At 44.0% G+C, this 16915-nt stretch overlaps 1 protein-coding gene across 1 annotated transcript in view; it reads right to left on the reverse strand.

The window, feature by feature from the left end:
- Window positions 1–255: 255 nt before the first annotated feature.
- XYLT1 (xylosyltransferase 1) overlaps window positions 256–16915 on the reverse strand; it is a gene marked incomplete at its 5' end in the record, with an annotated part of 92027 nt that continues 75367 nt past the window's right edge. The window contains 5 exons of the mRNA XM_083372392.1: window positions 256–2766; window positions 4971–5304; window positions 11480–11675; window positions 12754–13016; window positions 14228–14404. Of these exons, the coding sequence (XP_083228518.1) occupies window positions 2444–2766; window positions 4971–5304; window positions 11480–11675; window positions 12754–13016; window positions 14228–14404 (1293 nt within the window). The 3' untranslated portion in view covers window positions 256–2443. The remainder of the gene's footprint in view (window positions 2767–4970; window positions 5305–11479; window positions 11676–12753; window positions 13017–14227; window positions 14405–16915) is intronic.

A 16915-nucleotide genomic window follows, 5' to 3' on the forward strand; every position in this document is an offset into this window, starting at 1 on the left:
CATTCCGACATTAGGGAGCCTCCGGTCTAATTACTGTTGTCAATATGGGAGGGGGGGGGCAGAAGCCAAACGAAACCAAAAATCGAGGTAACGGAAAGGAAAAAAAAAGTGGGTGGGAAGAAAGACGATTTTCTTTCGTTTTAAAGGCCCTCCCTTAATAAAGGCAGCGTCAGTTAGTAAGATCTCTTTCCCCAAGCTGCGTAAGCAGTGCCCTGACCGTTAGTCAGTGACTAAAAACACAAATAAATACGTCACATCATTGTCTCCTTTCCTTTGTGCCAGCTAAATATTTAATGCTCTGCCTTTACGCCAGCACAGCTGACAACTCTCAATTTCAAAAGTCCAAAGCAAACTCTCGTAGCTTTAAACCAAAGCGGGGTGGGGGTGGGGGAAACGGAGAGGCTGGAATTCCCAATTTCAGGTTTGACTCGGCAGGGCTCACTTTAAAAGGGGAAACCAGATTTATTTCGTTGTGGTTGTTTTTGCTGTAGCTCCTGGTTATCTTTCCAGCCCTTCTGCTCTTCTCGTGCTCTTTAAACGTGAGCCGGATGTTGAAAATAAGGGAAGGGCCAAAAAAAAAGGAGAAAGCCAGCTTATGTTCAAAATGATCGACTGGATCCCAGAATCAGCGGATGTACGAACTGAAGCTCCAAAGTAACAGAATTAAGAGAGCTGAAAGCCACCTGGCAGTTCTTCTAGTCAGCTCCCTTGCACAAGTGTTGTGTCTCTGCACAGACGCCTCTGTCCTTCTGTTGTCCAAGTGCAATTTAGGCTACAGTAATTCACTACAGATCAGTTAGGATAAGGTCATTTAATTAGGAATAAAATTTGGCTTTTGGCAACTTTGGCCTAAAAAATCTCACAGCTCCCAAAGCTAAAACAGGACTCAGAGGCTGCAAAGAGTTAAAAAAAAAATACGAAACTGGATTAAAATGGACTCTCCTTGGACTTGTTGAGGAGAAGTCTTAAAAATGCCTTTTCCATTTTTCTCCATTAAATGGAATGCAGCACAACAGATCAAAACTAAGCACTGGGGTTTGTGTGGGTATGTGTGTCTCTCCAGCCTGATCACAGGATTTGTTCTTCCAGTGCACAGTGCACTGCAGAACGAAGCTTGAGTTGGCTTGTGCCGTCTCATCTAGTTTTCCTTTGGCTATGTTCACACAACAGAATTAACCTGCTTCTTGAATCAACCCCTTTCTAGCTGTTGGCAAAAGATGGAACCATAAGCTAATGAAACAGCCCAACATCACTAAGCCAATATTAGCCAAGTTGAAAGTCCACAAGCTTAGCAGGTTATGAGTTGAACTATTTGATCTAGCCTAGTCAAGGATGTTGAACCCAGCTCTTTTGAGCATAGCCCATGAATAATGATGATTAGAACTGAGGGGATAGTTAGTTATCTGTTGCTGTCTCAGCCACCCCCTCAAATAGAAGGTAATACTGAGATTTTGGTCGCAACAGTCTAGTGACTAGACAATCTAGGGTCTAGTCCTCTAATTTATACACTAGACACACAAAAATCCCTAGACAAAGGGATTTGGGGGGGTGGGATTTCTGGAAAACTACTTTCCAGCCTGGCCTGGGAACGTGTAAAATTCAACACGGGAGTTTTTATATCCTCAAGTGACTTTGTCCTTTGAGCTAGCCCTATTTGGAAATCAGACCATCTTGTAATCTAGAGCAGGGGGGGTGTCTCCAAACTTGGCAACTTTAAGACTTGTGGACTGCAACTCCCAGAATTCCCCAACCAGGTGAGGAATTCTGGGAGTTGAAGTCCACAATCTTAAAGTTGCTAAGGTTGGACACACACACACGGTCTAGCGAAGAGAAGCCTTGGGTGATCATTAGGTCTTCTGGAGGACCAAACTCCGAATCTCTGCAAGCATGAGAGAGTGAAGTTAAGACCCACATGTTGTAATATCTGTTGATTCAGTACAATCACCTTGCAGGCCTGGCTAGCTGGAGTAATGATGTCAATGCTTGTGGGAGATGTCAAAGTGGGGGGGGGGGTTTAAAAAATGAGGATCGCTGGGGGTGGGGTGGGAAAGAGCATTTTTGACATTTGTGACTAAGCAGCTCTGCTAAGACTTTCAGGGAACTCTGGGGGGGAAAAAAACATGCCTGGGTTACAACATGTTGGAGATGGAGAAGTAAATTCGTTCTGATCGGCGATGAAAATATGCTGGCCCCGCCTTTGGAAACTCCAGATGTTTCCTACAATTGGTTTCTCCTTTCCTGCCCGTTTCCCCGACTTCCAGAACCCTTGAGATGGGAAAACTGGTCCGTAAAAAGAGGCTGGGATTTTCAGCCCCGTCTTGAACATGGATTCGTAGGTTTTCCTAAAGACCCTTCCATCAGCGCACCTGCCCCATCTGAAGAGTATCATAAGAGCCAAACGCTCACATTCCCTTTGCAAGCCAGCGAAAGGGGGTACCAGGTGCTACCTCAAGCGTCCATCAGGTCTCACGGGGCCCAGTTCGGACTTTGGGTCAGGGCTGAGGGAACTCCAGGACGTCTGGCTGCAGGCCTGCATGACGGGACAGGAGGTTGGGCCTGTAGCACAGACATCAACCGCTGACCACGTGCTTGCCACCAAGCTGTCCACCCAGCTCTCCAGCTTGCTGTCAGTCAACATGGCGTTCTTCTTCAACTGCTCCACCTGGCCGGTGCTGACTGGGATGTTTAGCACAGGATTGAGCCCTTGAAAGCTCTGCTCCATGTAGGAGTTCTTCGGAGGTCCACTGTGCAGCTTGGTGGCTTCTTCTAAAGGCAAGAGAGAAATATTTTGGTTAAAAAATAATAAAAAATCTTAGCTCCAGAATAACGATGCTAAGGAGCCGAAACCAGCTTAGTTCTTGGGTTCAGCTCTTGCAGCCGAGAGAGATTTTGATTTAAGACAGGGCTCTCCAGATTTGGGAACTTTTAAGGCTCGTGCACTTCAAGCGCCAGCTATGAATTCTGGGAGTTGAAGTCCACAGGTCTTAAATCCAGACCCCTGGATTTAAGACATAGAGATCATCTCTAGAAGAAAATTCGCAGGAGGTTCCACCTCTGCTTTGAAAGCCAGGCTATCATCCAGGGAGGGTTGCAGGCCAGGAATGACATCATGGCTTGTCTACAATTCATGCCACGTTGCTTTGTCCCTCTAATAGCAAGCTCCAATTTTCAGGAAAGTCAACATTTCTGCATCCTCTGCAACTTGCAAAAGTCTCGTCTTGCCCAGCCTGTGAGCTCTTCCTTTTGCGCCATCTAACTAAAGCTTGATTAAAGTTTCAAACACGGAGCACCCCAATTATTTCAAGGTCACCATCTATTAAATATGCGCTGGGGGTTCTCTTCCCTCACCGCTAATGACGGCTTCTGGGATAGAATTTGTCAAATCCTGCCTTGCTTGGCCTGAGGATAATCCTTCCCAGCGTGTGCCACTATATCAATATATTTTTTTTTAAAAGGGCACTTATTCTTGCATGCAATTTCCTGTAAATTTTAACTTTGGCATGTAAGTCGTCTCTAAGCTTGGGTGGAAGTCCCAAACCACGAGCTGAGCTGAAGAAATGGAGGCAAATAGTTCTTGTCCGCTGAGCTTTTCTGAGCGGCCAAATCCGCTGCATTAATTCCCCCCTCCCCCCAAAAAAGGGATCCTGCCGAGAGAAGATCACAAGGGGATCTGCAGGGGGCGGTCGAAAAAGTCAAGACGTGTGACACACATCGCAAATGAGCAGAACTTCAATCCCACCACCACAGCGATTTTCTTAACCTTTTGAGCACATGCTGGAGACACAGCTGGAAGAGCAAAAAGGAGAGTTACTCTCTTCTCAACCAAAGCTAAAATGATCCGGTCCTTTTAAAGATGTGTGATTATTACAGGGGAGAGAGAGAGAAAGAAAAAAAAAGAGACTTTCCTTTCTGGTAAGTATATTAAAGGTAAAGCTTTCCCTTTTCCAGTGGTGTCTGCCTCTAAAGGCAGCGTGCTTCCGTCCGTCAGCTTGCCAATCAGCTCCAAAGTTGTCCCGTGGCTGGTTTTATCCACTCCGCTCAGCTATCATGTGGTCGGTTTGGGGTATAGTTAAGAGCAGTCGGGAACCCAGCCAGGGCGCTTTGTAAACCTCGATTGACAGGCTTAGCAACTGACCGGGGGCCAAAGTCATCTCAGGGGTGATCTGTCCAGGAAGCGAGACACTGTCCTTGAAAGGGTGGGATGGTTGTCTTCAAAGGGCTGTTTCTACATTCGGAGTTGGGAGATGGCCAAACTGGAAGACCAACAGCATGAAATATCCTTGTCAGAATAACAAGAGTATGGAGGGACCTTGGAGGTCTTCTAGTCCAACCCCCTGCTCAAGCAGGAGATCCGATCCTATTCCAGACAAGTGATTGTCCAGTCTCTTCTTGAATACCTCAAATTGATGGGAGCACCCACAAATTCTGGAGGCAAGTTTAATTGTTCTCACTGTCAGGAAATTTCTCCTTAGTTCTAGGTTGCTTCTCTCTCTGGTTAGTTTCCATCCATTGTTTCTTGTTCTGCCTTCTGATGCTTTGGAGAATAGCTTGACTCCCTCTTCTTTGGGGCAGCCCCTGAGATATTGGTAGACTGAACAGAATAACCGAGTTGAAAGGGAACCTGGAGGTCTTCTAGTCCAACCCCCCCTGCTCAAGCAGGAGACCCTACACCATTTCAGAGAAATGGCGGTTCAATCTCTTCTTAAAAATCTCGAGTGTTGGGTCGCAATTGGCTGTAAGTAGAGGACTACCTGTTGTGATATGACCTCTGGAGATAAATAAAATAAACTGCTGTGACTTATCATTCAAGTCCTTGATATCAACAGGAAAGAGCTGGGTGTGGGGGGGGAAACTGCCTTTCCAGTTGAGACAAAGTCAATTGAACGTCTTCTGCAGTGGGTTCAATATTCTGATTTTGCTCCAAATGGTTTCATTTGCTTTCTAATTTTTTTTGGGGGGGGGGAGCTTACCTTGTCGGATGGCTTGCTTGTTCAAAAATGTCAGAGGAGAGACCAAGAATTTGGTTTCTGCCACAGGGACCCAATGATGTAGGATTTTAACCGTCCAGACTCCAGGCCGGAGGGGCAAATTCAGAGGCGGCTTGTAATGTGTGAACTCAGCACTGGAGTCAATCAGGATATCGTAGGTGGCAGCAATGACGTTGATGGGGTCCACCCAGATCACTGTCACAGTGACATTGGGACCTTTCGCCCACTTCTGCATGCCCACTGGCTCATCCGTTGGGGAAATAAGACCTCCAAAATTGCGGAATATTCTCTCTTTCGCATCCCAATCTGTTCCCACCTAAAAGAACAGGAAGTGATTGTCAAAGAGTGAAAAGTGTGACAGCTTTTCATCTTGCCATTAGAGTAAAGGGGGTGGGGAGGAGGAGGAAATGATGCTTTCGACTGGGTTAGTTAGAGAAATGAAACCTTTCCAGTTCTTCGCGAGTTTGCCGAGAGAAGGCTGTCTGGAAACCTTTCAAGGGCATTCTAGCAGGTGTGAAGAAGAAAGCAGATGGCTTTCATAACAAAGATAATTTGTTCACATGAGATATGTAGACATCTGGGGGGTGGGGGTTTGGCCTGGGAATGTCATTGTTATAGGCTATAGTTAGATGCCTTGGGGTTTTAGAGTTAGTTTTCTTTCGCTTCTATCATGCCATGTATTCAATAAACCAGTAGGTTTTTCAGAAATGAAAGTAATCCTGGATTTTTATTTGGATATTGGAGATGAAAGGTTGACATTAAACTCTCAGCCACTGAAAATCTGTGTTTTTTATCTCTTATCGTGAAGGAAGAGGTTGCATATCTGGCCTATCTTACGAGAAGCTTTCAGCATTCGTTGATACCTCCAGAATGATAAATGGCTGGGGAATTCTGGGAGTTGAAGTCCACCCATTTTTCCAGGTGTCCAGGTTGAGAAACGCTGCACTAGAGTATAGCATATTGGGTCGATTTGAAAACACTGTGATGGTGATGATGTTGTTGTTGACATGGAAACTCTCACAAAAATAGCCACAGAAGAAACTTAGAATGTGGGGCCCTCGGTGCTTCTCTGAGCTTGGTTGTTTCCTTGCAGACCTTTCATGACTGAACTTGGTAACCTCCATGAGTGCCGATGTTTCGTTTCATTACTTAAGACTTTTTAGATAAATAATATGCCTGCAATTTGTTTGATTTGTCTCATTCATCGGAACCATGACAATTTAGTGCTAGAAGGGAGACAGAGAACAAACCCCATTCCCTTCTACTCCTGATGATGTTACCAAGTTGGGTAATGAAACGTCTGCCAAAAAAAAAAAAAAAAAACCAGCCAAGCTCAGAGAGCACCAAGGACCCCTCATTTCAATCCTGAGCTACATATATTTCCCTTTATTGGAAACTTAAGGTAAAAGTAAAGGTTCCCCCGCACATGCGTGCTAGTCGTTTCCGACTCTAGGGGCCGGTGCTCATCTCCGTTTCAAAGCCGAAGAGCCAGTGCTTGTCCGAGGACGTCTCTGTGGTCATGTAGCTGGCATGACTAGACGCCAAAGGCTCACAAAACGCTGTTACCTTCCCACCATAGTGGTCCCTATTTTTCTACTTGCATTTTTACGTGCTTTCGAACTGCTAGGTTGGCAGAAGCTGGGACGAGTAACAGGTGCTCGCTCTGTTACGCGGCACTCGGGATTCGACCCGCCAAACTGCCGATCTTCTGATCGACAAGCTCAGCGTCCTAACCCACTGAGCCACCGCGTCCCTATTGGAAACTTACCATGTGCCAGATGTTTGCTGGGAAGGCTGATTATTCTGGTTCTTGGTTAAGAACCTCAACAATAATAGTGGTCCCATACACCAAACGAGTGCTGTTTGTTCATTCCCCAACTGGTTGTTAGAAAAATTCAAGGCAACATGCAGAGGAATACCTATTTTCCCTACAATAACAACTTTGGGAGATGGTTGGGTTGTCCCAAAGGCACCCAGGTAGAGCCCACAAGCGACTCTATAACCCATTCCTAGACCCATAACCTCACAGCAACGTAGCAGTAGTCTAAATAACACATCAATAAATGGTTTATTTATAATAGGTAGACGACCTACTATTTAAAAAAAGAGCAATTTCCACCCAAATACATTAAAAGTTGACTAGGGCTCTAGCTATTGATCTGATTTAATCAACATGCATTAGATGACTTCACCTCTCCTGAAAATAAAAGCAAGTGATATTTAAATATCGAACTTTCTAATACCAACTCAAGATTAATAATGCTGTTTCTTCTGGCCTTTTACAATTATTCCAAGAAGAAGCCAAACACTTTTTTTAAAAAAATGGCTTCAATATACAATTTCAACCCTTTGAAGCATAATTCCAGAGGGAAAATGGACAAATTTACTAACGCAACTGAAGCACAGGCTTTTGAGATTGCGTTCAGCGAAATGTTTCATTAAAGATTATGGCTGTTCCTTGAGTTTTTAAAAGATCGCCTTCAGCTTTTGGCCCAATCTAATACACGCTTTTTCTTATTTGCAGTGTATGAGTAATTTCCTTGCTGATATACACCCTAACAATGCCATTTTAATTAATTAGGATCAAGCATTAGATGTTTCCTCTAATGAAGTAGACACTTGAGTATGTTTCTATGTTTCAACCAGCAAATATTAATCAGAGAGAAGAAAAAGAACAGGAATTCTTTTTAAGTGAAGGAGGGAGGGGGAATAAGATTAACTAGCAATCTAAAAGTAATATCTGGAAACAGGTCAAAAAAATCAAGATGGCTGCAAGGGTCACATGATTAAAGCCCTACCATTGTATGATATGGACACCAACTTACATTCCTGAACATTCCTGAATCCTAATCACTGTTCATCCTAGATGCTAGAATTAGATCCATGGAATATCCTGAATCCTAGATGTACAGGCTGGGGAATTCTGGGAGTTGAAATACATATATCTTACTGTCCTAGATTATTAGATTATTCTAATACACGGTTTCCCAACCTTGGCTATTTAAATATTTGTGGACTTCAATTCCCAGAATTCCCCAGCAAGTCCACATGTCTTAAAGCTGTCAAGACTGGGACACCCTGTTCTGGTATCAATTTAATGCATAATATGAATTAATTTTAATTTAATATTAACATGAATCGACCACGAGCCCTTTGGGTCATCTGTAGGGAAAAATGTGTAGAGAATGTGTAATCACAGAATGACGAATATCTGATTAAAGCCAAAACTTTGAAATTTCCCCCAAACTCAGGGATATATATTCTCAAATCCACCAGCTCTCCCCATCCTGAAACTTCACTTAGCTGTGTCTTCAAGGCACAGCATGGCTTCCTTTTAAACCTAGAAAAATTTCTCCTACCCAGTGGTGAGCTTCCTAATTGGCGGGAGTTATTTCTGGCTCGGAATGATAATTTTATACCAAACGTTTTGGAATACGAAGACCCCTGTCATCTTGGGAGGTTTATTTTCCCTGCTTCTTCCTGCTCTCTCTTCTTTCAACGGGAGAAAGTGCAAAAAAAAAAACACGCAACCACCTTTGCAAGAGACGCAAAGCCCCACTTGCAAACAGGTCAAAAAGCCCTCAGCGGGATGCTCCGCCACAAGTTGCAACCTATCATCTTCCAAGGCCAACACAAATTGCCATTTAGCAAACGTCTGAAGAACAAGGGTGTCTATCCTATCTCGCTGACCTCAAAACCACAATGCCTCGGATGACATGGGCCACCACTGCCAAGGAGAGATGGCTACCAATTTAGATGGTTTCTTTTTTTTCTTTTTTCTTTTTTAAAAAAAAAAGATGAGATAAATTCAGAGGAGCAGGAACTCAGTGGCTACTAATCTTGGTACTATTCTCTGCCTCCTAATCCTGCAGGGCAAGATATTTTAACTACCTTGTTTGTAACTCGGGAATTCTTCAAATTCTTCTTGCTGCTCATTCTGGGACACAGTTCAGGCTTTGGACAGGAGGGTGATTTAATACAAGCAAAAGAATGTTCTTATTCTACTACGGTGGTTCTCTAGTATCATTATTATGTGTTAACATTAATTGCAAGGTTGAGAAAGATCTGTCTCCAGTTGCAGGCAGCAGCTGCCTGACCTTGGCTGATCTTGGAAAAACTAAGCAGAGACAGGGCTGGTTAGCCCTTGGCTGGGAGATACCGAAGGGCCGCACCTTAGACTGGAAAGCTGAGAATATATCTTGGAAGAAAACTATAGCTAAGAATTTTCACAGTGACACCAAAAAAACAGCAAAGGGGGTATCCAGGAATTTCATCAAGACTTGAGACTTCCAGGAGACTGTGAAAAGGGACTAAATCAGAAATAACAGGAATAACAGAGATGGAAGGGACCTTGGAGGTCATCTAGTCCAACCCCCCTGCTCGAGCAGGAGATCCTATACCATTCCAGACAAGTGGCTGTCTATAAAACCCTCCAGTGTTGGAGCACCCACAACTCCTGGAGGCAAGCTGTTCCACTGGTTAATTGTCCTCACTGTTAGGAAATTCCTCCTTAATTCCAAGTTGCTTCTCTCCTTGATTAGTTTCCATCCGTTGCTTCTTGTCCTGCCTTCGGGTGCTTTGGAGAATAGCTTGACCCCCTCTTTTCTGTGGCGACCCCCGAGATATTGGAACACTGCTATCATGTCACCCCTGGTCCTTCTCTTCATGAAACTAGACCAGGGGTAGGCAAGCTTGGCTTTTTTTATGACTCATGGACTTCAACTCCCAGAATTCCTGAGCCAGCCATGCTGAGGGGAAAGGGAGAGGTTTCCATGCTGAGCCATGCTGGCTCAAGAATTCTGGGAGTTGAAGTCCACGTGTCATAAAAGAGCCAAGGCTGCCTACCCCAGGCCTAGGCCGCTTTATGACTCGTGGACTTCAACTCCCAGAATTCCTGAGCCAGCCATGCTGAGGGGAAAGGGAGAGGTTTCCAAGCTGAGCCAGGCTGGCTCAGGAATTCTGGGAGTTGAAGTCCACGAGTCATAAAAGAGCCAAGGTGGCCTACCCCTGAACTAGACATACCCAATTCTTGCAAATGTTCTTCAGCTAGGTTATCACTGACTCTTAGTCTTAATGTTTGTTTACTACATCTTAAACTGACCCTTAAAAACCAGCTGTTGGGAAGAACAATGGAAGAAGCTTTCAGCTACAGGTCCATCTTATGAGTCTTTAGTGTTCTGGTGAGTGGTTCAAAGAGACCAGGTTAGTATTTGACTGGGTAAAACCAGGATAATTGGTCTCCCCAGCAACCATTAGTAAATGATAAAGTCTCCTCTGAGACCATTGTTGTGAGAATATCCATATCACCATCATCATCATCGCCGTATTTTCAAATCGACCTACCTAACATGCTACACTCTACTGCAGTGTTTCTCAACCTGAACACCTGGAAGATAGGTGGACCTTTTTATGTCCTTTGCCCCAGGTGGAAGAAAGGATCAATAACCCGTAAGGTGTGAATCTAAGAATGCACAAGGAGCTGGATTTTTAAAAACCGATTTCAAAAGTCAGTCCAGATTTCACCCAATCCAGACCTGAAACAAGAGCTTAATGGATTGATGGATTGCTCTTTTCAACAGCGTTCGGCATCCCAATGACTACACTTAGCAGCTGTTATTTTGAGAGGGAAAAAAAATCATACATTTTGAAATGTGTATTTAGGGATCGACTGTGATTAGAAATCTTACATATTTTTGTGGGTGTGGGTAAAGGAAAGAACAAATGAGAACGAACTAGCCTCATGAGAAAGATGTGATCTTTCATTAAATTACAAGTAACTGGGAAGTTGGCATTTCGAGTATAGGGAATGAAGCTGTTCCGCAAGGCACGTACATATAAATACTGTACAAATCTACAAAATGTTCTGTTTCTAGGTGCTACCAACACTGCTCTGTGTTGGTTAGTTCCTAGTCACCAAACTAACTAGCTTTAAAAAGGAAGGCTGTATTTTGTTCGTCACAACCCTGCAAAATTCAACAGGGATATACAGTAGCTCTCTCACACACATAGCTGCTTGTCAATGTGTACTGTGTATGTTTCCCTGTTTCGAATCAATAGGAGCGCAAAGCAATTTGGTTTTGATTGATTTTATAATTGTTTGTTCCCCAGAGTCACTTGTTGCAGGCGGACAGCCATATGAATTGAATAACAGATTAAATAGCTAGCTAGCTAGCTAGACATGGCAGCATGTGTGTGTGTGTGTATGTATATAGACACACACACAAAGACACATACTATGTGTGTATGTGTGTGTGTATACATATGTATGTATATATACCACACATATACACACATTGCCAAGGGTAACTTGTTGGGATGGGCAACTGTAGAAATCAACTGAACTCAACCCAACCCAAGTCAACTCAACTCCATCAATAAAATCATCCATTTCAAAACTCAGCTATTGCCCGCCCCCCCTGCCCATGACTAGGCACTTCAACTAGGAATTCAAACTATCTTCACTTCCAAGAATGTAGATGAGCCACGTGTACCTCCAAGAACTGTAGCCTTCCAAAATCACTTGGGGGGCTTGCAATCTTGAACACTTTCTTAGGTATCACCCACGTTTCTAAGGTCTCCAGTTTACTGGCAGCCAAATTGGTTGTGTGATGTTTGATGAGGAAGCCCTGAAAATGATCGGCGAGAAAATAGAGGTGGACTGATACTGGATGCCCCACTGGATAGTATCTGAAAAACAAACGAACAAGGGATCGAAGAAGAAAGAGTAGCGACATCCATTAAAACAAGAATTGAGAAACAGAAGATCAGCTGCAGAAAGAACTTTTAGGATCAGAAAAAGCAAAATTCCTGGTCTAACTTTCTTTGGATTTAATGCAAGATAGAGACGTGGAGGACACAGAGGATTGATAGAGAGATGAAGGATCATTAGAAGACCAGATGTTTTTGGTGAGCAAGCAAAGCCAAGAATATCACAGACGATCATTAGATTTCAGGGAATTTCTCCTCTTCTTTTCAACGGTCAGTCTCTTTCATCTCTCTGCCCAAGGATTGGGAGAGGAAACAAGTCCTCCGGGTGAATTTTTCTACCTGGCCCTAGCAAAAACTATTCCCAACAAGTGGTTATGGAAATTGGTCTATATCACATACTCCTACAGATTGGACTTTAATGGAGAGAAAAGTCAATGAAGCAAAAAAAAAACAACAACAACCCCTCTACACTGACACAAAATGGCGGAGAAAATAAGGACAGCTCAGTTTCTACTCCTAGCATCTTGGACCATCTTCTAGAACATGTAACAAAGAACGTGGCCTTCAAGAGTTGGTGTCTGTGTGTGCGGGGTCATGCTTATGATGGCACCAACGGGCAATACTTGAAGGAAGATGTTAGGACTTGTACTTTTTACCAACATCTAGAGATCCCAGCTTCTCAACACTGTCTAAACAGGGATGCAACCCTTAGTTGGTATGGCAACAGTGGAGCAGTGGGCTAATGCCTCCTTAAGTAACACCAGCTGCCTGCAATTAGTGCAGGTTCGAGTCCCACCAGGCTCAAGGTTGACTCAGCCTTCCATCCTTCCCAGGTAGGTAAAATGAGGACCCAGATTGTTGGGGGCAATTAAGCTGACTTTGTAATAATGCCGCTTGGGGTGTGTGTGAAAGCCCTAATAAGCAGGCATATGCATAGAATGAAGGCTACTGCTAAGCTTGTTAGCCGCCCTGAGTCTTCGGAGAAGGGCGGGATATAAATAGAATTTTTTAAAAAACAAAAAACTGCAGGGTGAAAGGAAGAGTTGTGAGATCTTACCGGCAACTGTTTTCACCATCCATATGGAAGGACGTTTCTGCTTTCTTCAGGCCCAAACGGGAAAAAGAGTGGTAGAGAGTCAGCGCAACATCACTAATGCTGTGGATCCCATCTGGTTCATCGTACACATTCTCCCAGTATGACCGAAGGCCTGGGGTACCAGAAGGATAGTTACCATAGAGGTAATAATCCAACTGAGAGATGACTTCCTGATTGACAACCGCCTCAAACTTGCGTGCAAAGAAGGTTGGTCTGGCTGTTTGCTGTGGGGAGGAACAGGTTACCAATTAGATCTGAGTTCTTGAATTCAAGGCTGTGATTTCAGAATGCAAATCCTTCACTGTTAGCCAAGCTGGCCTGGGAGCTGATGGAGTCTAAAGCCCCAAACATCTGGAAAACATCATGTTGCTTAATCCTGACCTGTTTCTTCCATGCTAGCGAATCAAGTTCTTGAAAATATTTCAGCGTTGGTCTCTGATATGGAAAGTTCGTCTCTTCCCAAAGAAATTTATTGACTCGCCCCAACACTGGATGTCAAGCAGACCTTGAAAAAAATGACTCCTGTTTAATGAGATACTGTTTTCTGGGTTGTTTGTGAATTGATCCCCATGATCATATTTTAATTCAGGAATGTCTTTCTCCTCTATTTTAGTTTTAAGGATCATTAGACTGTCCTTCAACATACCAGAGGTATCGATTCGTTTATTTATATTTATGTATTTTATCTCTCGAGACCTCATGGAATTACATATAAGGATCTTCCAGCATAATATCCCCATGAGGATCTTTGGGCTAAGCTACAGCCTTAAGTCACTCATTGTTTCTACAGCTCAGGGTGGATTTGAAAGCTGGTCTCCTGACAAGGTCTATCATTTTACCCAAATAGATATAATAGGATTGAAATGTAACCCTCAAACTACTAGAAACAGAATGGATGTCTTTATTCTTCTCATTTTCAACTTAAATTTCACTCAGTTTTCATCTTGACGAAAACCTTCTTAATAAAAATTATATATTTCGGGATGACTGATGGGAGGGAGGGAGGGAAGGAAGGAAGGGAGAAGGAAAGAGAGAAGGGTGATGGACAGAAGGAAAAAAGGAGAGGAGAAAGAAAGGGAGAAGGGTGATGGACAGAAGGAAGAAGAGAGAAGGAAGGGCAGAAGAAAGGGGAGAAGAGTGACTGACAGGAGGGAGGGAAGGAAGGAAGGAAGGAGGGGAGAAGGGGAGAGGGAGGGAGGGAGGGAGGAAGGAAGGAAGGAAGGAAGGAAGGGAGAAGAGGAGTGGGAGGGAGGGAGGAAGGAACGAAGGAAGGAGAGAAGGAAGGAAGAAAGGGAGAAGGGGAGAGGGAGAACGGAGGAAGGAAGGAAGGAAGGAAGGAAGGAAGGAAGGAAGGAAGGAAGGAAGGAAGGAAGGAAGGAAGGAAGATCTGCCCTTATAGTCCTGTGAAGGAAGAACCACGCAGGTCACAACTCACCTGGAAGCGGTGAAAATCAGATGGCTTAAAATCATTGGGGGAACAGCCACACCAATCCACAATATTCTTGTACTGACATTTGCATCCCAGCTTTCTGTTCCAGTTTGTGATACGCAGGTTGTTGTCCACCATGGAGTCACAATGAAGACTGTTTTCCAAGACAGTGTGGAAGAAAGACTGCGGAGAAAAAACAACAACAGCCCAGAGCGTAGACAGTAAGCAGTGAGCATGGAAACTCAATAGGGAATTTAAAGATGCATTTAACAATCATGCTTCTAACTTAACAAGTGCAGCGGTCCACTGAATTGTAGTGAGAAAGGTTGTAAAACAGGGCAAAACTCTTAACAACTGTCTTCTTTAGCAACAGAAAGTTTGGGCTCAATTGTGATTGTAAATAACAACAATAATAATAATAACAATAATATCAAACAACAACAACAATAATCTGTAATACCATCAAACATCCACATCTGCCTATCCCAGGTCCTTGGTAAGGACTTGATAGGTAGAAAAAAATGCCAAATCCATTCTGAACATCTGGCTGACTGTGTGATGATCAATAACAACAATAATAATAACAAACAACAACAACAATACAATCCCATTGCAGGAAAATTCCACTTAAGATGAGGGTTAGGTCAGCATGAACTCATAGAGCAAAATGGACATAGCCAACAAATTCAGAATACTTGGGTATGGTTAGGAGGGCCCTGACTTTTCCAGGCTGCCATATCTATGTTTCCTGGTAAAATAAATGGGAAAATCCCATTGGAGGAAAATTCCACTTAGGGTTAGGTCATCATGAACTCACACAGCAAAATGGACATTGCCAACAAACTCGGAGTGCTTGGGTATGGTTAGGAGGACACTTACTTTTCTAGGCTGCCCTATCGATCTTTTGTGGAAAAATACATGGGAAAATCCCATTGGAGGAAAATTCCACTTAGGGTTAGGGTTAGGTCACCATGAACTCATACAGGAAAATGGACATTGCCAACAAACTCGGAGTGCTTGGGTATGGTTAGGAGGGCACTGACTTTTCTTGCCTGCCCTATCTATGTTTCCTGTTAAAATACATGGGAAAATCCCATTGGAGGAAAATTCCACTTAGGGTTAGGCTTAGGTCACCATGAACTCAGAGAGCAAAATGGACATCACCATTTTTTTTTTGCACACAGTGGCGTAGGCCTAAAGCAAAAAGGTTTTATAAAAGCCAGCTGGAGGCCTAGGACCGGGGCGACGGCGCGCATGCCAACAGAGAGGGCTCTGCATGCCACCTGTGGCACGCGTGCCACGGGTTCGCCACCACAGCCCTATACTATTTCAAGTCAAGGACTACCTGTAACTGTGCCGGGAAGATGAGTAGCAAAGGACAGACTGAGTTTTTCAAACTTGTTTGGGTTTTAAAAACTTTGGACCTCTCCCCAAGGACTTTGTCCACTCCACCCCCCACTGGTCCTCTGCCTGGAGGTCCCCGACGTTAAAGTTTGTGGACTCGTCTTATCACCTCTTTCAAACCGATGCAATCCACTTGAAAAAGAACTGAGTCTTGGGGGAGAAACGAAAGACGAAAAGTTGAAAAGCAAACTATTGAACCGAACTGTGGAATCCCTGTACTAAAATAGGGGGAAAAATAAATAAAAATAAAGTTCCGCTCTAGCTCGGGAGCGTTACAGCAGCTTTGAACTCTGAAGTTTGAAATACGCTTTGGGATCTTGAGCCTTAAAAGGAGCAGGAGAGGGGATGCTGGAGCTTTGAGTGCTTTGCTCCTTTCCTCTCCCCTCGGCTACAAACTCAAGGTTTGCTTCTGTTGACAAAAGTTTTCCAAAGCCTGGCGGCAGGCAGGCCAGACTAGTCTGCTAACAAAATCGTTGGTTGGTTGTTTTTTTCCCCACCCCGAGAAAGGTTCTAAAAACCAACGGAACACCCAATTTTTTTTAAAAAAAACACACACCCCGAACTGCAAAATAAAACAAAACCAAAACATCGACTAACATCGTGGCTGCTTGACTTGGAAGCGGCTAATATGTTTATAATGATCTCATGCTGAATTATGCCGCACTGCCCCCACCCCATCCCAAGGACAAGCTGTCTCCTGCAATTAATTCCAAAAAAAACCAACAACCCCGCTTACGCCATTATTTGCTGTTTGAAGGCAGGCAGGAACGCTGAGCTGTTTTTCTTTTTAAAAATTAGATCGCTGCAATTTCAACCTTTTGGAAGTCCCAGGCAGTCAGGCTGCCCCCCACACGGATAGGGTAGGGGGGGGAGGCCTTTGCACATTGGGGAGCAGGTGAGGAAGGGGAGTAGAAGGAAGACGAGGAGAAAGAAGAGACAGAGAAAGAACGAGATGCCTCCAGAAGCGGTGAATGCTCCAACACTGGAAGTTTTTAAGAAGAGATTGGACAGCCATTTGTCTGAAATGGGATAGGGTTTCCTGCCTGAGCAGGGGGTTGGACTAGATGACCTCCAAGGTCCCTTCCAACATCATCATCATTATTATAATCATTACCATCATCGTTGTCATCATTATCATCCTGCCTCCAGAAGCTGTGAATGCTCCAGCGCTGGAAGTTTTTAAGAAGAAGCTGGACAGCCATTTGTCTGAAATGGGATAGGGTTTCCTGCCTGAGCAGGGGGTTGGGCTCGATGACCTCCAAGGTCCCTTCCCAACTTTCTTCTTCTTGT

This window comes from Vipera ursinii (genome assembly GCF_947247035.1).
Source record: "Vipera ursinii genome assembly, chromosome: 13".
Lineage (NCBI taxonomy): Eukaryota > Metazoa > Chordata > Lepidosauria > Squamata > Viperidae > Vipera > Vipera ursinii.